The following is a 17,361-nucleotide window of genomic DNA, read 5'->3' as shown; positions in this document are numbered from 1 at the left end:
TGTTTAATGTGTCAAAATGTACTTGCCCCCCAAAAAAGAAAATTTATGACATGAAACATTCTAAAACTTAATATTTGAATTAAACAAAACATATTAAATTATACAGTGTAGTGCTGTTGTTAGTAGGCTTATTTTTCTGACATTTGATTACACAGAATTTATGATAAATTCAGTATTTTATAAAATGTCATAAAACAGGGGCCCCCTGGCACCATCTCAGGGCCCCCAGTTTGAGAACCACTGGCCTAAACTACTTGTTCTGAGCAGGTGTTGTAAGTGAACAGGATGTAAAACTGTTGTCTAAGTTACAGACACTCATGAAAAACTGATGCTGATTATCTGGGAAACGTCTCACCTCTTACGGGTCTTGAGAAGTCAAAGTGACCACTAGGGGATGACCCAGAAACAAGCTTCAATTCATCTTTAAAGCATCAAATCCTCTAAAAACACGAAAAAAACCTATTTACCTAGTAAAGTTTATACTCTCAATATTTTTTTTAAGCCCACACACAAAGCATAATATCACAGCCTTCATACTATTAGAAAAATTTTTTTGGACAAAACTGACCTAGGTGGCGCTAGACCAGTTTTTCCCTTACCTTTAGACGCGTCTCTTTCTTCACTAAGGTAATATATTCCAAAACAAATAATCCACAAAAATCCACACAGGTCCAAGGAACTGAAATCTGTAAGCCTTTTAATCCAAAACGCTTTGGTCGCGCCGCAAATATTCCGTTTGTGTTCCGAAAACTGGAAACAGTAGTACGCCATCATCTGGTTTTGCCGCTCTAACTTCTCATTGGGGTATTCAAAAATTCTAACATATAACATCTAAAAATCTAACATCATATTTATAGCCCAGGTCCTAACGAATCAAACAAGCCCTCACTTGAGCCAATCGGTGCTTGTATGGCAGAGATAGACGGCTGAGAAGCCAATGATGTCATGACATCATTTTTGGGAACCCGCATTTGACTGACAATTACTCCTTCCAATAGCAATGAAATGGGCCGGGACCTATACAGCTGTTTAGCCAATAAGCAGACGATTCCAACGATATGCAACATGCCGTGTGTTCTCTGGCAGTGTCTGCGTGAAAAAGCTGCAGAAGAATTCTTGCGTAATCCTTGACCTTTTGTCCCTCTCACAGCTCAGGTGTCAAGTTACAGGCCTGTTTTCACAACAGAGTGGTAGACAGAGAGTCTATGCTTGTTTAAGGCCTTTCAGACTGAGCATGCAGTCTTTTAATTCAAAGTTATACAGTAAACAAGTACACAAAAATGCTGCACCAGGCGACCATGTCCGTAGAAAAATATTTTTATTGAAGCCATTTTTGGGTCTTTTGACTTGAATTTTTTTTTGGTGAAAGCCAAGACATGTGGCTATGACCCTCAGTTGTTATTTGGTCCCTAGCATGTTCCAGAAAAATAAGATTAATCAGTTTATCAGGTAAACAACCCAGGCGGAAATGAAAACCTTCCATTCTAGCCTCTGTAACTTTGTGCCAGTAAGGCCTAGAATCAATCGGAAACTAGTTTCTGAAACTAGAGAATCTCTTCTTTCCAATGAGACCAGGCTCACCCCTGTGTGTCTGTATGTGGGAGCTGTACCACTTTTTGTTGAGTAAGTCATGTAGGCAAAAACATGCAATAGGGGGCGAGATCCTTAAGCAGTCAAAATGTGATTGTGAATTTGTTGTAACATTAAAACAGGAGATCATCTCTGTGCTCAAAGTGATGCTCGCAGCTCCAGTGGTTTTCTCTGTGAATGAGGTGATGGTGAACAATTCCAGGATATGCTTTTTATTTTATTGATTGTTGCGTTAAGTTGTACCCAGATACAATAGTGATATTTTCTGATTGGCTATTGTGTAGCCTCTTTTTTTTTTTTTTTTTTTTTTGATTGGCTGATAAGTGTCAAGCTCGTCTAAGAGCTACAGGGGAGACGCGCTGATTCCTGCCCGGTTACATAGAGGCAGTGGTGCGGACAGATACATTTTGGGTGCTGCGGCATATTAAATATATGATAAATAGTCAAAACGTTTTTCTGCGTGAGAAATACACGTTTACTCACTCTCACTCACCTTCTACCGCTTTATCCGAACTTCTCGGGTCACGGGGAGCCTGTGCCTATCTCAGGCGTCATCGGGCATCAAGGCAGGATACACCCTGGACCAGGGGTCGGCAACCCGCGGCTCCGGAGCCGCAAGTGGCTCTTTCACCCCTCTGCTGCGGCTCCCTATAGATTTGGAAAATAAATATTTAATCAAAATGTTTTATTTTTGTTTGTTAGTTTTTAAAAAAAATGTAATTCTGAATTCTAAGATCGTGATGCTCTTGTAACATTAAAATAAACCGTGTTTAAATTTTTTTTTTTTTGGTCTCTCAAAATATGCGTCATAACTGCCGACTTGTGAAATCCGACACACAGAAGCAGGCGCAGTTTTGGTTTGCTGCGCATAAAAAAAATTTTTTTTATGTCATGCAGGGCGTTCAAGTGTCACGCATTGAGAGTGACAGTCACGCATCTGGGTCTTTTCTCACGCTCTCCCGCCGCACATCACATTCTCACGCAGAAAAATGTTTTGACTATCATATATTTAATAAGCCGCAGCGCCCAAAAAGTATCAGTCCGCACCGCTGTCTCTTCTGTGGAACCGGGCAGGAATCAAGCGCGTCTCAGTTCTTAGTCGAGCCTGACACTTATCAGCCAATCAAAAAAGAGGCTACACATTAGCCAATCAGAAAATAGCACTATCTGGGAAAAATTTAACGTAACATCCAATGAAAAAAAGCGAGGGGTTGGTCATGTCATGCTTGCCTGTCTTCAAAACTTGAGAGCCCTGGTCATGAATACGAAGGACTCAATTATATATTAAACATTTTCTTTGAAAGTAAACTTCAACCCAGCGTCTTTTTCTTAAGGTTAGTTCAAACTGTTAAAAATATTTTTGTTTGCCTGCAGAAATAAAATTGCGTTTAATCGGTAGCAGTTAATTGATTTCATAAATGCAACACACTACAGTTTTTTCTATACTTTCCATAAAGGTAAAAAACGATATATGCAGTGTTCTCTTCATTTTAGATGTCAAAAGGGTTTTGTGGCTCCCTGTGTTATTTTTTCTGTGGGAAACGGATCCAAATGGCTCTTTGAGTGTTTAAGGTTACCGACCCCTGCCCTGGACGGAGTGCCACTCACGCACTACGGACAATTTTCCGGAGATGCCAATTAACCTATCATGCATGTCTTTGGACTGGGGGAGGAAACCGGAGTACCGCGGAGGAAACCCCCGAGGGGCGGGGAGAACATGCAAACTCCGCACACACAAGGCGGAGGCGGGAATTGAACCCCGACCCTGGCGGTGTGAGGCGAACGTGCTACCCACAAAGCCACCGTGCATACTAAAAGGGAAAATGTCCACTTTATAAGGAACACACTTACATCAGCACATTCCTTATACAATCAGTCGTGTATATTTACAATCAATTATATATATTGTTGATTAATTGTTGTTTTGTATGTTTGTGTATTAATGCATTTTTCCCTTCAGAAATTGTGTGCATGCGCACTGTGCACATGCGTATTTCAGTGTGGTTGATTAAGTTTCCTGACTCATGTGTGGTATTTAAAATAAAGCAGTGAAAACAGTTAAACTATAGACGAAGAGTAGTAGCAGACTCTTACTATATAATTTTTTTTAAATATTTCACCAACTATTTCATTGCCGTACACTGTCTTAAAGAATAATGTAAATTTAATATTATTCCTAACATAGAACTGCTAACAGTTGCTGTTAACTGCGAACATCTGTAAATTTCATCAAATCTATATTAAAAAAATATAATAAATAAATAAATAAATAAATAAATAAATAAATAAATAAATAAATAAATAATTTTAAAAAATAATAATAATAATTTATAAAGCAATGCTGAACACAATGGGCTGTACATCATAAAATACAGATACAAAAATAATTAAATAGTAACAAAATCAAATAATAACAGCAATAATTCAGAATTAAACAAAAACCAGGGAATAGAAATACGTTTTCAAACGGTTGTTAAACAAGAAAACAGTGGGTGCCTGTCTGATGTACAGAAGCAAGTTGTTCTATAACCTAGGAGTAGCAACAGAGAAGGCACGGTCTCCTCTAAGCTTCCTCTTTGTCCTTTAGGTGTCAAGAAGCATTTGATCAGCTCAATGTAGGGGTGAAGCAACATCAATTTTAAGGCAAACTAGATAGCACAGGTCTAACATAAGATGCCAAAGGACCCAGGTAAACGGGGGGTAGACTTACAGGAGCCACTTGGGCCAAACAACATCATCTCTTTCTTGTTATCATTCAAATGGAGAAAATTTTTTGTTTTATAATCAGTGTAATGTGTGAGGTTTTTATGAATTACTGACCTTTAAATTACAGATTAAATAGAAGGCGGTATATATGATTTGATCCTTGTTTCCTCTTCAGTTCGAGATCAATGCTGCTGTTTATTTATAGAAAACCCCTCAGAGCGCCACCTAGTGCTCAACCAGGACATGTGTACAATCTGTAATCATTAATCTAATGCTCTATAATAACATTTATTTAATTAGAAGAATTATTCTGAATAGCAAACGGTGAGTTGAACAAATAAATAAATACATTTAATTTGAGTAATCTACTTTATTTTTAAAGTATAATCAGTTTTCTGATAATAAAAACATTCTGTTCACTTTATCAGCAATAATGATTTATTTTATATTTTGAAGCTCATTAAAAGTTTCACCAAGTCCAAAAAAAAATGCACTAAACTATTCTTGCAAATGAGTTCATATTATGTGCTGAAGAACTGAAGGAGAATATTAGACTGATTCCTTCATTCCTTCATTGGCTCACCACCAGAAATGTGTAAGAGGTCAGTAATCAGTAAACAGTGTGTGGTATGATGTAGACACATGACCCAGACTCTGCTGTGTTACTGAGTGACAGAAGAAAACACAACATAAGAGTACTCCACTTCATCATGTCTCCTCTTGGTTTTCTTCTTCCAGAGATCAGAGTCAGGATCCTGTAATTACACAGAGATCACAGACGAGACAATGGAATAGAATAATCAGTTCAATTATAATCATAATTATGTTCATTACTGAGTTCTTATATACAATTATTACAGTTATTAAATGTTACACAAATTTAATTCAAAACTCAATAACAAAAATCTGGACCTCAATATATTTGACCTCTGTGTGTTTTCCTGTGCTTCATCAGAGAAGAAACACAGTCACTGAACCAGCATTAATCAGCATGAAGAACACAGCAGGAGACACAGAACCTGGAGAAAACATTAAAGAAAGACTTTTACTCAGTAAACATGCATCAGATTTTAAAATAAAATGTACAGAAAACTTTAAGAGAAACAACAACAACAACAAAACTGTTGCTTTATCCAAGTTCTCAGAAAATGTTTTATTTAACCCTGAAAGAAGAAACATTAATTTTATAACCTTTAGAATTTTATAGTTTTACATTTTAAATACAGCAATATTTATTTTCTCTCTAATAATCTTCCAGTCCATAATCTCTGAGAATGGATAGAATATTAACACTGAACTGATTTGGGCTATTTATAAAGGTTTACACAATAACTGAGGCAATGATAATGTTGATGTCAGCTCACGCAGCACGTGTCCATCTGTCTCTGCCTAATACCACTGATTATGAGCTGCTCCACTATACTTTTGTAAAAAAAAATGTTATAACTGTTTAAATACATTCATTACTTTATGTGTTAAAGCTCTCTAAATGACTCAACAGAAAATGGGTAGTTTATAGGTGCTTTTAGTTTTTAACAGCATCTAGATCAAATGATTAAAGAAAGAAGCTACAAACCTACAGTAAGTAGACTGAGAAAAATTAGAAGAAACCAGAGAATGATCAATGAAGGAAAATAACACAGACCAAAGGAAACACATGGTGATGTCACTGTTTGGTGGATGAGTTTAATCTCAAATTATTTACAATTCCTTTAATTATAAGAATTGAAATCTTTCTCTTGCCTTTTACCAGACAGATCTTCTTTATAGGTAGATAGACAGATAGATAGACAGATAGATAGACAGATAGATAGATAGATAGATAGATAGATAGATAGATAGATAGATAGATAGATAGATAGATAGATAGATAGATAGATAGATAGATAGATAGATAGATAGATAGATAAAAGTTTTGTTGTTACTATTGTTGTTATTATTGTTACTATTGTCTTTTTGACTATTTTGTCAAAAAAGCAAAATGTAGGACCTTGTGGCCACGCTATTTATTATTAGCTTGTTATAGTTACTACTTACCAGCATGAAGTTGGCCCCCCACCCAACACAAAACGTCAGCAAGATAGTCTCGTTCATTTGTGCTCCGTTTGTGCTGCTTTCGTTTTTTAGATATCAAAAGAATAATTATAGGTAAATCTAGGTAACTTATTACTACTTTACCAATCAAGTGCCTAAGATGGGTTTCTTTAGGCACCAACAAATAAAAGGCCAACCATTATCATGAACACTGGCCTTTCACAAAAATGAGCCATTTCTTGCCACATTTAAGTGAGTATTAATAACCAACAGGTTGTTAGTTAAGAACCTGACTCTGATATCAGATAATATTGAACTAATGTTGATCTGATGATATCAGATAATGTTGAACTTATGGCAGAAGAAGCCATAAATCTATCAACCTTACACATTTTGAACTAACTTTTAGGCACAAGTCCCTTCGTAAAGATATGTGATAATAAATGTAAATAATTGGCAATTCGGAAAACAAAGCATTCTCACACAATATACTTTTTATGAAAACATTTCTTTTAAGGATTCCATGCAGTTACAGTAGCACTTGTGTTGATAAATATCAGTGCAAAATATCAACTATATTGTATTAAGTTTAATGACGCACTCCAGAATAAAGGAATTACACTTCATTGACTTGAGCAAATATGAGAAAACAAATGGCAGATATCACAGTGCAAAAAATGTCGAAGTTTGAACAATATTGGGTTTGTGGAAGCATTTGCAATCAAAGGTAGTACATAGTCTAATAACAATTGTCTGTAAACAATAAATTACAATGTCAATATTTACATTGGTGTGAAAAAGTGTTTGCCCCCTTCCGGATTTTTAATTTTTTCGCACGTTTGTCACACTTTAATGTTTCAGATCTTCAAACAAATTTAAATATTAATCAAAGATAACACAAATAAACACAATATGCAGTTTTTAAATGAAGGTTTTTATTGTTAAGGGATAACTAAATCCAAACATACATGGCCCTGTGTGAAAAAATGTTTGCCCCCCTGTTAAAACATAACATAACTGCCACACCTGTTTGCAATCAAGAAATCACTTAAATAAGAACTGACTGACAAAGTGAAGTCAACCAAAAGATCCTCAAAAGTTAATCATCATGTTGAGATCCAAAAAAAACAGGAACAAATGAGAAAGAAAGTAATGAGATCAATCAGTCTGGAAAAGGTTATAGAGCCATTATCTACAAATGGCTGAACAGTGATGAGACTCAATGATGCCTTTGGAGATTTCACCAGCCTTTTTGCTGTGATTTCCTTTCAACTACTGGAGCTGTCGTATTGCAGTGTGATAGAATTCGTTAGGACGCTCTTAATGATGCAGCTGTAAATATTGTTTTCAGGTATCTTAGGGGATATATAAACATTTACTGGGATCTCAGGGGATATATAAACTTTTACTGGGATACCAGGGGATATGTAAACCTTTACTGGGATATCAGGGGATACAACCCCTGGCAATAAGAATGGAATCACCCCTCTCAGAAGATGTTCATTCAAATGTTTAATTGTGTAGAAAAAAAAAACAGGCACATATATGCCACAAAACAAATTTCACTCAACAATCCAAACTTCTGGCTGTATAAAACACTGTAGAAAACTACAGAAAGAAAACTATAGTCAATTACAACAGTTTTTACAGATCGAACAAAGGAAAAAATAAATGGAATCACACAACTCTGAGGAAAATTATAGGGACTCAGCATGCACTTTGCATTTCTAAAACAAACACCTGTATCTGATTACAACTGCTAATTAGTCTGCAGTTAAAAAAGAGTGCTTGCACTCATTAGTGATGTGTTGAACCAAGATGACATAACTCATGGCTTCAACACGAGAGATGTCAGTTGAAACAAAGGAGAGGATTATCAAACTTCTCGAAGAAAAGAAAAACATACAAATTTCCACAATCATTAATGATATGGGGTTGTATGTCAGGTAAAGGTATGGGAGAGATGACAGTCATTACATCTTCTATAAATGCACAAGTTTATGTTGAGATTTTGGACACTTTTCTTATTCCATCAATTGAAAGGATGTTTGGTGATGGTAGCATAATTTTTCAGGATGATAATGCATCGTGCCATAGGGCAAAATCTGTGAAAACATTCCTACAGGAAAGACATATAATGTCAATGGCATCTGGACCTCAATCCAATTGAAAATCTGTGGTGGAAATGAAAGAAAATGGTCCACGACAAGGCTCCAACCTGCAAAGCTGATGTGACAACTGCAATAAGACAAAGCTGGAGACAGATTGATGAAGTATACTGTTTGTCATTAGTTAAATCCATGCCTCAGAGAATTAAAGCTGTTATAAAAGCCAGAGGTGGTTCAACAAAGTACTAGTAGTGTTTTTATTTGTTGATTCCATATAATTTTCCTCAGATTTGTGTGATTCCAGATTTTTTTCCTCTGTTTGATCTGTAAAAACAATTGTAATTGACTATAGTTATCTTTCTTTGTTTTTTTTAAAGTGTTTTATACAGCCAGAAGTTTAGATTGTTGAGTGAAATTTGTTTTGTGGCATATATGTGCATGTTTTTTTTTTTTTTTTTTACACAATTAAACATTTGAATGAACATGTTCTGAGAGGGGTGATTCCATTCTTATTGCCAGGGGTTGTAGATGAGCTTTTTTTAAGTCTCCCTAAAAGGTAAAGACGCTGTTGCGCCTTCCTAAAGAGAGTTGAATTGTTCTGATGCACTTATGAGACACATCCAGGAGACCCGCTCTACTTTATGTAATGTAGATGTGCTCTGGAACCTTCTGCATGATGAAAAAACATATCCATATCAAGCAGTGATGAAGCATCACACAGAGTCATATCCTACAACAGACCAGACACCATCAGCCTCAAGGACAGAGACATAGATAGAGGAATATTTTAACTGTATCCTATTAGGATCTATGCCTGACAAACCGATGGCAAGAAAATGAAAGTAAGTTTCCAGAAAATGGCAAAATAATATATAATGGATATATTAATAATATATACATCTTCAACAGCAGGCAATCAAATCCTGGAGAAAGTCCAAGTAAAAGCTGTGACTCTGGGAAGAGGCTCTTTAAAAAATAAAATAAGATATAATCTGTATTCTGTGTTCAGGCTCCAGGCAGCACAGACCATACAGAAGAACTCTTTTCTCTACAGACTGCTATGGAGTGTAATGGCATGATGTTTAAAAGCACTCATTTGTGCCAAAATAAATTTTTTATCATGTCTCCAGTGAGTTTCAGTCCACACACAGATTTTTCTTCCCTATGACACTGTAAACATCATCATGTCTTACTCTCTCACTTCAGCAGGAAGACACACAGTCACGCTTTATGAGTTGGTGGAGGAAGACTCTTCAGAGGCTGGAGCACGTTTGAAGCCTGAAACACAGATGATGGACAGACATTTATTTATCAGTTCATCAGTTCAGATTAAAAACAAGCAAAATCTTCAAATTTCCTTCAAGAATTAGAAAGTGTAAATCTGTTCTGTGAAAACTTTGCATATGTCTCCTCTCACCAGAGTTCTTCTTCTTCCAGACCATAATTCCAGCAACACCGGCAACGAGAACGACGAGAGCCACGACTACACCAGTGATGATAGCCATCGATCCTCCAACTGTTAAATGAGAGTCTTTATTATTATAGAGCACATGCCTTTATGAGTCTTTATTATTTGCTGAAGCAGGAAATCAGATTTATTGTTTCTACTGTATGTGGAGTTGATCAGGACCTTTTGGTACTTCTAGCACTATCTCCTTCTCCAAGCTGCTGTGCTGAATCACACAGGTGTAGGTGTGTTTCTGCAGCTCTTCAGCTGGGACTTTCAGAATGCTTCTCTTCTGGAAGCTTCTGTCCTGGTTGGGTAACGTCTCTCTGAGCTCCACATCCTCATGCACGTCCTCTCCGTCCTTCCTCCAGGTGATGTTCACTGCTTTGGGGAAGAAACCTGTAGCGTGACACACCAACTCTGGAGAAGGCGAGTGTTTCTGGAACACTGACGCTGTAGGACAAACTGCAGAGACACAGAAATATTAAAATTCACTTAGATTTCTTTATTTACACTATACATGTGTGTGCATGTTTTAGTGATGGAATGTGCTGTTATGTTGTAGAGAAGTGTTTTATTAGTGTGTGTGTGTGTGTGTGTGTGTGTGTGTGTGTGTGTGTGTGTGTGTGTGTGTGTGTGTGTGTGTGTGCATGATAATCATGTCTATATGTGTGTGTTGTAGTGTGTGTTATTAATGTCACACCCCACACTTTACCTTTCCTCTCCAGAGTGTCTCTGCGATAAGATACAAACTTCTTTAACCAATCAATACACTCGTTCTCCAAGTATAATGTACAGCCTTTAGCTTTATGCCCTGTAGGATTCCACTTTTTTTTAGTGATCAGAGTTTTAATGCTGGCTGCAGTCCAGGTTTTAGTTTTCAGATCCAGACTGATGAAATCTTCTCCATCATAACCAAAATGGCTGAATACTCTGGTGGTGCCGTCATCATCAATCTCACAGCCAAACATCAGCTGCACAGTGTGAACTCCTGTGCGCACACACACAAACACATATGTAATGAGTTCTGCTAAGTTCCTTCTTTATCTACTCTCTACATTAAAACCATTACATTATGTTTTCTTGTCATGATGAGAGGTAAAAACGGACCCAAATGCAGGATAGCTAAACAAAAAACAGGTTTAATAACTAAACAACATGAAACACAGACACGACTTCAGACGACAAACTAAAGACGAGGATTCCGCGCTGCCTTGGGCAACGCAGCACAGTTAAATACATGATAAAATTAAAAAACTTATAAGGACCAGGTGTGCAGGGGCGGGGAGGAAGAGACAAGGGCGGGGCAGACACGTGAACACAGAACATAAACAAAAGGCACATGGCCAAAGTCCGGGCTGAGTCCTGGCATTTCTACTTTTTCTGTTTTTAAATTATAAATGCTATTCTAGTTTTCTTGAGGGGAAAAAACATTCCATTCCATCCATTCAGGTTTTAGTAAGCTGTATAATAAAACCTCAAAGAGTGTTTTTACCTCAAAGCTTTTTACCTTCAGTCTGATTAAAGTGATTCATTGCTGTAACCACATCATGTTTAAGCCACTCCTCTTCATCCTGCCATACCTCGGTCTCTGTGGACCAGTAATATGGATGATCAGCATCAACCTTTTTTATCCACTCTGTCTTTGGTATAATGCTCCGGATGTTGCTATCATAGTACTCAGACAGTTCTCCATCCACCAGACCAACAGCAGTGAACTCTGGGATATGTATAGCTGGTGTGACTCCAGTATAGCAGTACTGCAATGAATGTGTGTCTGTAAAGGTGTAAATACTTTTAATAACACTCATATAAGGTAAAACATGAAAACAAAGATTTATAATTATACAGACAGAAAATGTGTTTTCTTTCATGAGAGATTCTTAAGGGTTTTGTGTTATAAAAATGATTACAGTATTTATAAGTCCCCCACTTGATGACTGAGTTAATAAGGCCACAACCCCCAACATCCCAACGCACACACACACACACACACACACACACACACACACACACACACACACACACACACACACACACACACACACACACACACACACACACACAAACCAGTTACCAATCTTATTCTTCTTCTTCTTCTTTTTTTTTTTTTACTATTTGTATCCATAATTATTAAACCCCTGAAAAAAATCATGAATGGTGCTGAAAGCAGAATAGCAGGATAGGGTTCAGCAAACTCTGGGGCAAAGCCCACATACCAACACAATACCATAACATGCATTGTTTGGTTTTGGCATCTTTTAAGGTTGTAGTTATTTTTATATTATGCCATAGTTTAATTATGCAATGGTTTATGCAATTATCAATAATAAATGTTTAAATGTGTTCTATATTTATGAATGCCAGCATTATTATTAAATATTAAAGATTTAACAATAAAAACTCACCTGCTGACATCTGATGAAAACCATTCATAAGGAACAGCAGAACTTTTACTGAGGAACAACTGAGGTCCATTTCCTACAGGTTTAAAGCAGAAGTCTTAAATGTTAATCATTCCTTTCTGTTACTGTGATGAAGCTTGATGAACCTCTTTACTTTTCCCCTAAACAGTTTAATGAACCAGAAATAACTAATGTTCCCTTCAGTAAGTGTTAGGACTTGACTAAGTGTTAGAAGATGTAAGAAATTACAGAAATTGCACCCAAATTCTACTCCAAGGTACACATCTAAAAGAGCACATTCCTAAAACGGTTTAAGTATCATGAGGTAATACGGTTAGTACTCTAAACGTATAAACTTGATTCAATTATAAATATGGGAGCAGCAGCAGGACATCAGGGATCACCACGAACAAAGGGTTTACGTGACCACGATTACCATTTAAAGTGACCAGTTGACTGATAACAATTGTAACAATAACAAGACAAAGGTGTACGTGACCGTGATTAACATTTAAAGACATCTGGCTAAATAACAAGGTGTGACCCAGCCATTTGGGAGACACTCAGATCTTACGCTCAATATACCTTCAAAGTAGAATCTCATTAAAACTACAAAGAGGAAAACAGTATAAAATGCGTGACTATGATTTGCTCTGGGTTCGGGTTCCTACCGACTCCAACGAACCCAAAGTACGCCATGTAATTTGTCACTGCTATGCTGGAATAAACTTCTTGTTCTTTATTAAGATCTTCAACATCATCGTCTTATTTTTACACAACGCATTTTTTATTTCTTACAAAGTCTATAGGGTGAGGTGATGGATTTCCACAGTATGAAGTTTCCTGCCATTAATAAAAGAAAATACACCAACAGATGATACTCTAATCTACATGTGAAGGATTTTATTTAAGGGCAGCACAGACCTACACAGAATCTTCACATTTCACTATAAAACCGAATCTCAGGCCTTAATTTCACTCAGAAATACACAGTATGAAAGAAAACTCCAGAAAATGTTTATTTATATTGTCTATGTGAGCTTGTGCTTACCTCAGTTGGGTTTTTACAGAAATATCTGCCAGGAGAGAACGAGAAGTGAAGACACAGTGCAGAGCAGATGATATAGCTCATACAGATATTATAGTGTGAGTCAAACCCAGTAAAGTGAAAGAGAAAACAACTAGGAGGTGACAGAGAACCAGTTTAACAAGTAGTTTCAAGCTCTGTATTGAATGATACAAAAAACTGTAAACACAAGTGTCCTTACACTGACATTTCAGACACTGGGTGTGGATAACATATAATATTTGGTGAAATGTTTCTAACATTATAGCAGCTTCAGTAAAATATATAACATCACTGTTTTCTGAGAAACTTTAATAACACATTCATCAGAATGTATATATTTGTAATTACATAAATTTACCATCAAATGCATTAAAAACAATTACATTTTGTGATTTCATTATCAAAATCCCTCCACTTTGGCCTTTCCCTTTGTAGCTGCAGATCTCCGGTGGTTCACTGAAATAAATACAAAAACAAAGAACCTGTAGTCTGGTAGCTTGTGTTTAAATCAGATCAATTACTCTGATTACACTTATCTACATCAGGCAAGCTGTACTTAACATACAGAAAACTTTTATATGTAGAAGATATTTTGTCCCTTATCTCAAAAAATTGTTAAATATAGAGCATTAGAAAACAAAAAAAATATGCTAACAGATTTACTTGAAAAGATAGGTACATACTGTATATATGGGTCAGATGTTACTGTACCTAACAAACTGGAAAATTTGTGTGTATAATGAACTGATTCTTATCTGTAATCTGTAGTGAGTCAGATCACTTGTCCGACACTTTGGGCTCCTAAACAACTGTTTGCCATGTTTTAAACAGATATTTGAGATGGTGGTTCTTTTTTACTTGAAATTTCACTCTGCCTTTTATTTAAAAAAAACGGCATTACAACATTTTCATTAGCCTTTGTAAACATTTGGTCTCTTGAAAATACTCACCCATACCTGGGTACACACTGTGTACTTGAGTGTACTTTAGTTTGGTGGGATTGAGACTGAATCCAAGAAAATGTCACATTGTCACTCTGAACCAGTTCGTCCAGAAGAACATCCCTTTGAAAGCGGAGTGACCCCACGGACCTCTCCAGCACACCAGCTTCCCGCCGATGTCTCACTGCACTAAACAAATTTGTCAATCTTTAGGCTTTACCTAATCAGTCTGTTCAAAACAGTGGTGCATTCTCTGTTCGAAAACTAAATGTTGGTTCATGGCGTTTGAGAAGATCAGGAAATTTGAATTTACAGTAGTCTTTATTGTAGAGACACAATTATTTTGCTAATGCTCTCCTAAACTCAGAAAAGTTAGAACGTGCAGATGGCAAACCTTGAGCAAGTCTCTCTGTTGCTTCCGGCACTACAGATTTAATGACTGTTTTCACTTGTAATACTGGAGATGTGCATGGAGTATTTTCTACCTCTTTTATTCTACTATGAACCCTTTTTTGTGCTCCACATACTTCAAGGGCATTGACTGACTGATCAGTAAGGTCGCTTAGGGACACATCATCTACTGCTTAGTTAAACAAAGACTGCAAGTCGTGATATACATTTTCTGACTGTGTTGATTTTTTCAAATATTTTTTTTCTGAAACCTTGTTGTGCCCTACAGTAACGTCTTATTGATGGAAGATACTCCAGCATGTACCTTTTTGTTTTGCTCTTTTGGCTTTGCAATAAGTTGAGCATGCTCTTGTGCTGAGGTAACACAAAATTCCATGTGGCAACAGATAATTCCTTTTAATTTTGAGACATTTTTCTTTCTGATACAAGCACCTAGCACCCTTTTGCACTCTTCAGTAGACCATAATTTGTCTGGATGAATGCCATATTTCTTTGTCAATTTCTGTTTGACTAAGTTGGTCACTATAGCGCTCATTTGATCTGCAAACATTGATTTGAACTCTCCACTAGTCCACAAAGGGCTTTCGGATTGAGGAAAATGTGGTTCAGAGCCTTTATTGTATGCTGCACATTAAAAAGACATGTACCACTCCTTACCATTCAAAGTCAGATCGTTTGGTTGAGCGTTTTAATAGGACTATGATTAATCAACTGGCTAAGACACTTTTGACCTATGGTGGGAACGGAGATGATTATGTGAAGCATCTAGATTTTGCTTAAAACACATCACCCCACTCCAGCATTCTTTTCACACCATACTTCCTGACCCATGGATGGGAAGCCATGATGAAGAAGGGCTCTCAAGTTTTGAAGACAGGCAAGAGTGACATTTCCAACAGTGCTATTTTCTGATTGGCTATTGTGTAGCCTCTATTTTGATTGGCTGATAAGTGTCAGGCTCGACTAAGAACTCCAGGAGACGTGCTTGATTCCTGCCTGGTTCCATAGAGACAGCGGTGCGGACAGATACATTTTGGGTGTTGTGCCATATTAAATATATGATAAATAGTCAAAAAGTTGTTCTGTGTGAGAAATACAATGTGGGCGGGAGAGCATGACAAAAGATCCAAATGCGTGACTGTCACTCTCAATGCATAATACTTGACAGCCCTGACGAAGTATTGCGTCACTGGCCTTATGTGTGGCTCATTGTGCCGTGGTGTAGCTCAATGCCCCGGTGGCAAGCTGCATGAAGCTGGCACCCAACTGGAAGGGACCTTATAAAGTTATGCAAGTCATGCAGTCGTGTGGAGTACTAGTACTGTCTTACAGGATTGCTGATCCTTTGTGGCCTTATACATTATCTGTTTCTCCTCTGTAACAAACTCAGGCTAATCGGGCAAATAAACTGGGCAGTTTATTTTAGAAGGGGGGCAGACTTAATTGTAGGGGTACTGGCACTCATTTTTGGATGTATGTGAATCAATGCATACTAAATGTTAATGTAATAAATAAATAAATAAATAAATAAATAAATAAATAAATAAATAAATAAATAAATAAATAAATAGAAAGATTAGTGTGTGTGTGTGTGTGTTTGTGTATTATTTAATATTATTTCTAACACAGAACCGCCAACATCTTGACATTTCATAAAACATATATCTAAAAGTCATGATTCAGTAATACAGGGATAACAATTACAGTTTTATTTTCTTATTTATAATCAGTATGAGGTGTGACATTTTAATGAATTACTGACTTTTAAATCACAGAATCAACAGGAGGCGTTAGGTTTGATTTAAATCTTGTTTCATAGTGATCAACACTTATGTTTATTTATAGAACAACCCTCACAGCGCCACCTAGTGCTCAACCAGGGCATGTGCTCTATAATTACACATTGTACATTTATTTAATTAGATAAACTGTGATGTAAACAAACAAATAAACACATTTAATGTGAGTAATTTACTTGTTGTTTTTAAAAGTATAAGCAGCTTTCAGATATTTTTATAATACATGTTCTGTTCAGTTCATAAGCAATAATGATATATTTTATATTTTGAAGATAATTAAAAGTTTCACCAAATACAAAATGTATTGCACTAAACTGTTCTTGTAAATGACATACTATATGCTAAATTTAAGGAGAACATTAGACTGATGTTAGAAATTAGCGACTGATTACACACTCAGTGTTACAGAAGAAAGCACAACATAAGAGTACTCCACTTCATCATGTCTCCTCTTGGTTTTCTTCTTCCAGAGCTGTAGAGCAGAAACAGAGTCAGGATCCTGTAATGATAGATCACAGACGGGATGATGGAATAGAAAGAATAAATAATTTTTTTTAATATCGAATCAACTCACATTTTATTTGTCACATACACGTACATACAGAGTACAACATGCAGTGAAATGCTTTTTACATCTGTCCGGTATTCAAGTATTAAAAGGAATGGAATTAAGAATGAAAATAAAACCAAAATGAAGTAGATACTCTAAACTATAAACTATATAAAAACTATACAAAATATGAACGTATATGTGAAAAATATATGTAAAAACATAAATGCGTATGGTTTTAGTGATTGTCCTTAAAGTGTCCATGTGCAGTATAGTGTGTATTATATATAATATATACATA

The 17,361-nt window shown here is 36.4% G+C and overlaps 1 protein-coding gene across 2 annotated transcripts in view; it reads right to left on the bottom strand.

Annotated features, from left to right (window-relative positions):
• The window catches only part of LOC113638654 (BOLA class I histocompatibility antigen, alpha chain BL3-7-like), a 209,529-nt gene extending 196,107 nt beyond the window's left edge, over window positions 1-13,422 (bottom strand). For both annotated transcript variants that reach the window (XM_047818576.1, XM_047818577.1), the window contains exons 1-5: window positions 13,342-13,422; window positions 12,294-12,366; window positions 11,396-11,662; window positions 10,601-10,876; window positions 10,069-10,350 (exon numbers count right to left, since the gene is read on the bottom strand). In XM_047818576.1, the coding sequence (XP_047674532.1) occupies window positions 10,069-10,350; window positions 10,601-10,876; window positions 11,396-11,662; window positions 12,294-12,366; window positions 13,342-13,422 (979 nt within the window). The remainder of the gene's footprint in view (window positions 1-10,068; window positions 10,351-10,600; window positions 10,877-11,395; window positions 11,663-12,293; window positions 12,367-13,341) is intronic.
• Between the last annotated feature and the right edge of the window lie 3,939 nt (window positions 13,423-17,361).

The sequence above is a fragment of the Tachysurus fulvidraco genome, chromosome 9 (genome assembly GCF_022655615.1).
Source record: "Tachysurus fulvidraco isolate hzauxx_2018 chromosome 9, HZAU_PFXX_2.0, whole genome shotgun sequence".
NCBI classification, from domain to species: Eukaryota; Metazoa; Chordata; class Actinopteri; order Siluriformes; family Bagridae; genus Tachysurus; species Tachysurus fulvidraco.
This window is presented reverse-complemented; position numbering and strand designations above follow the sequence as displayed.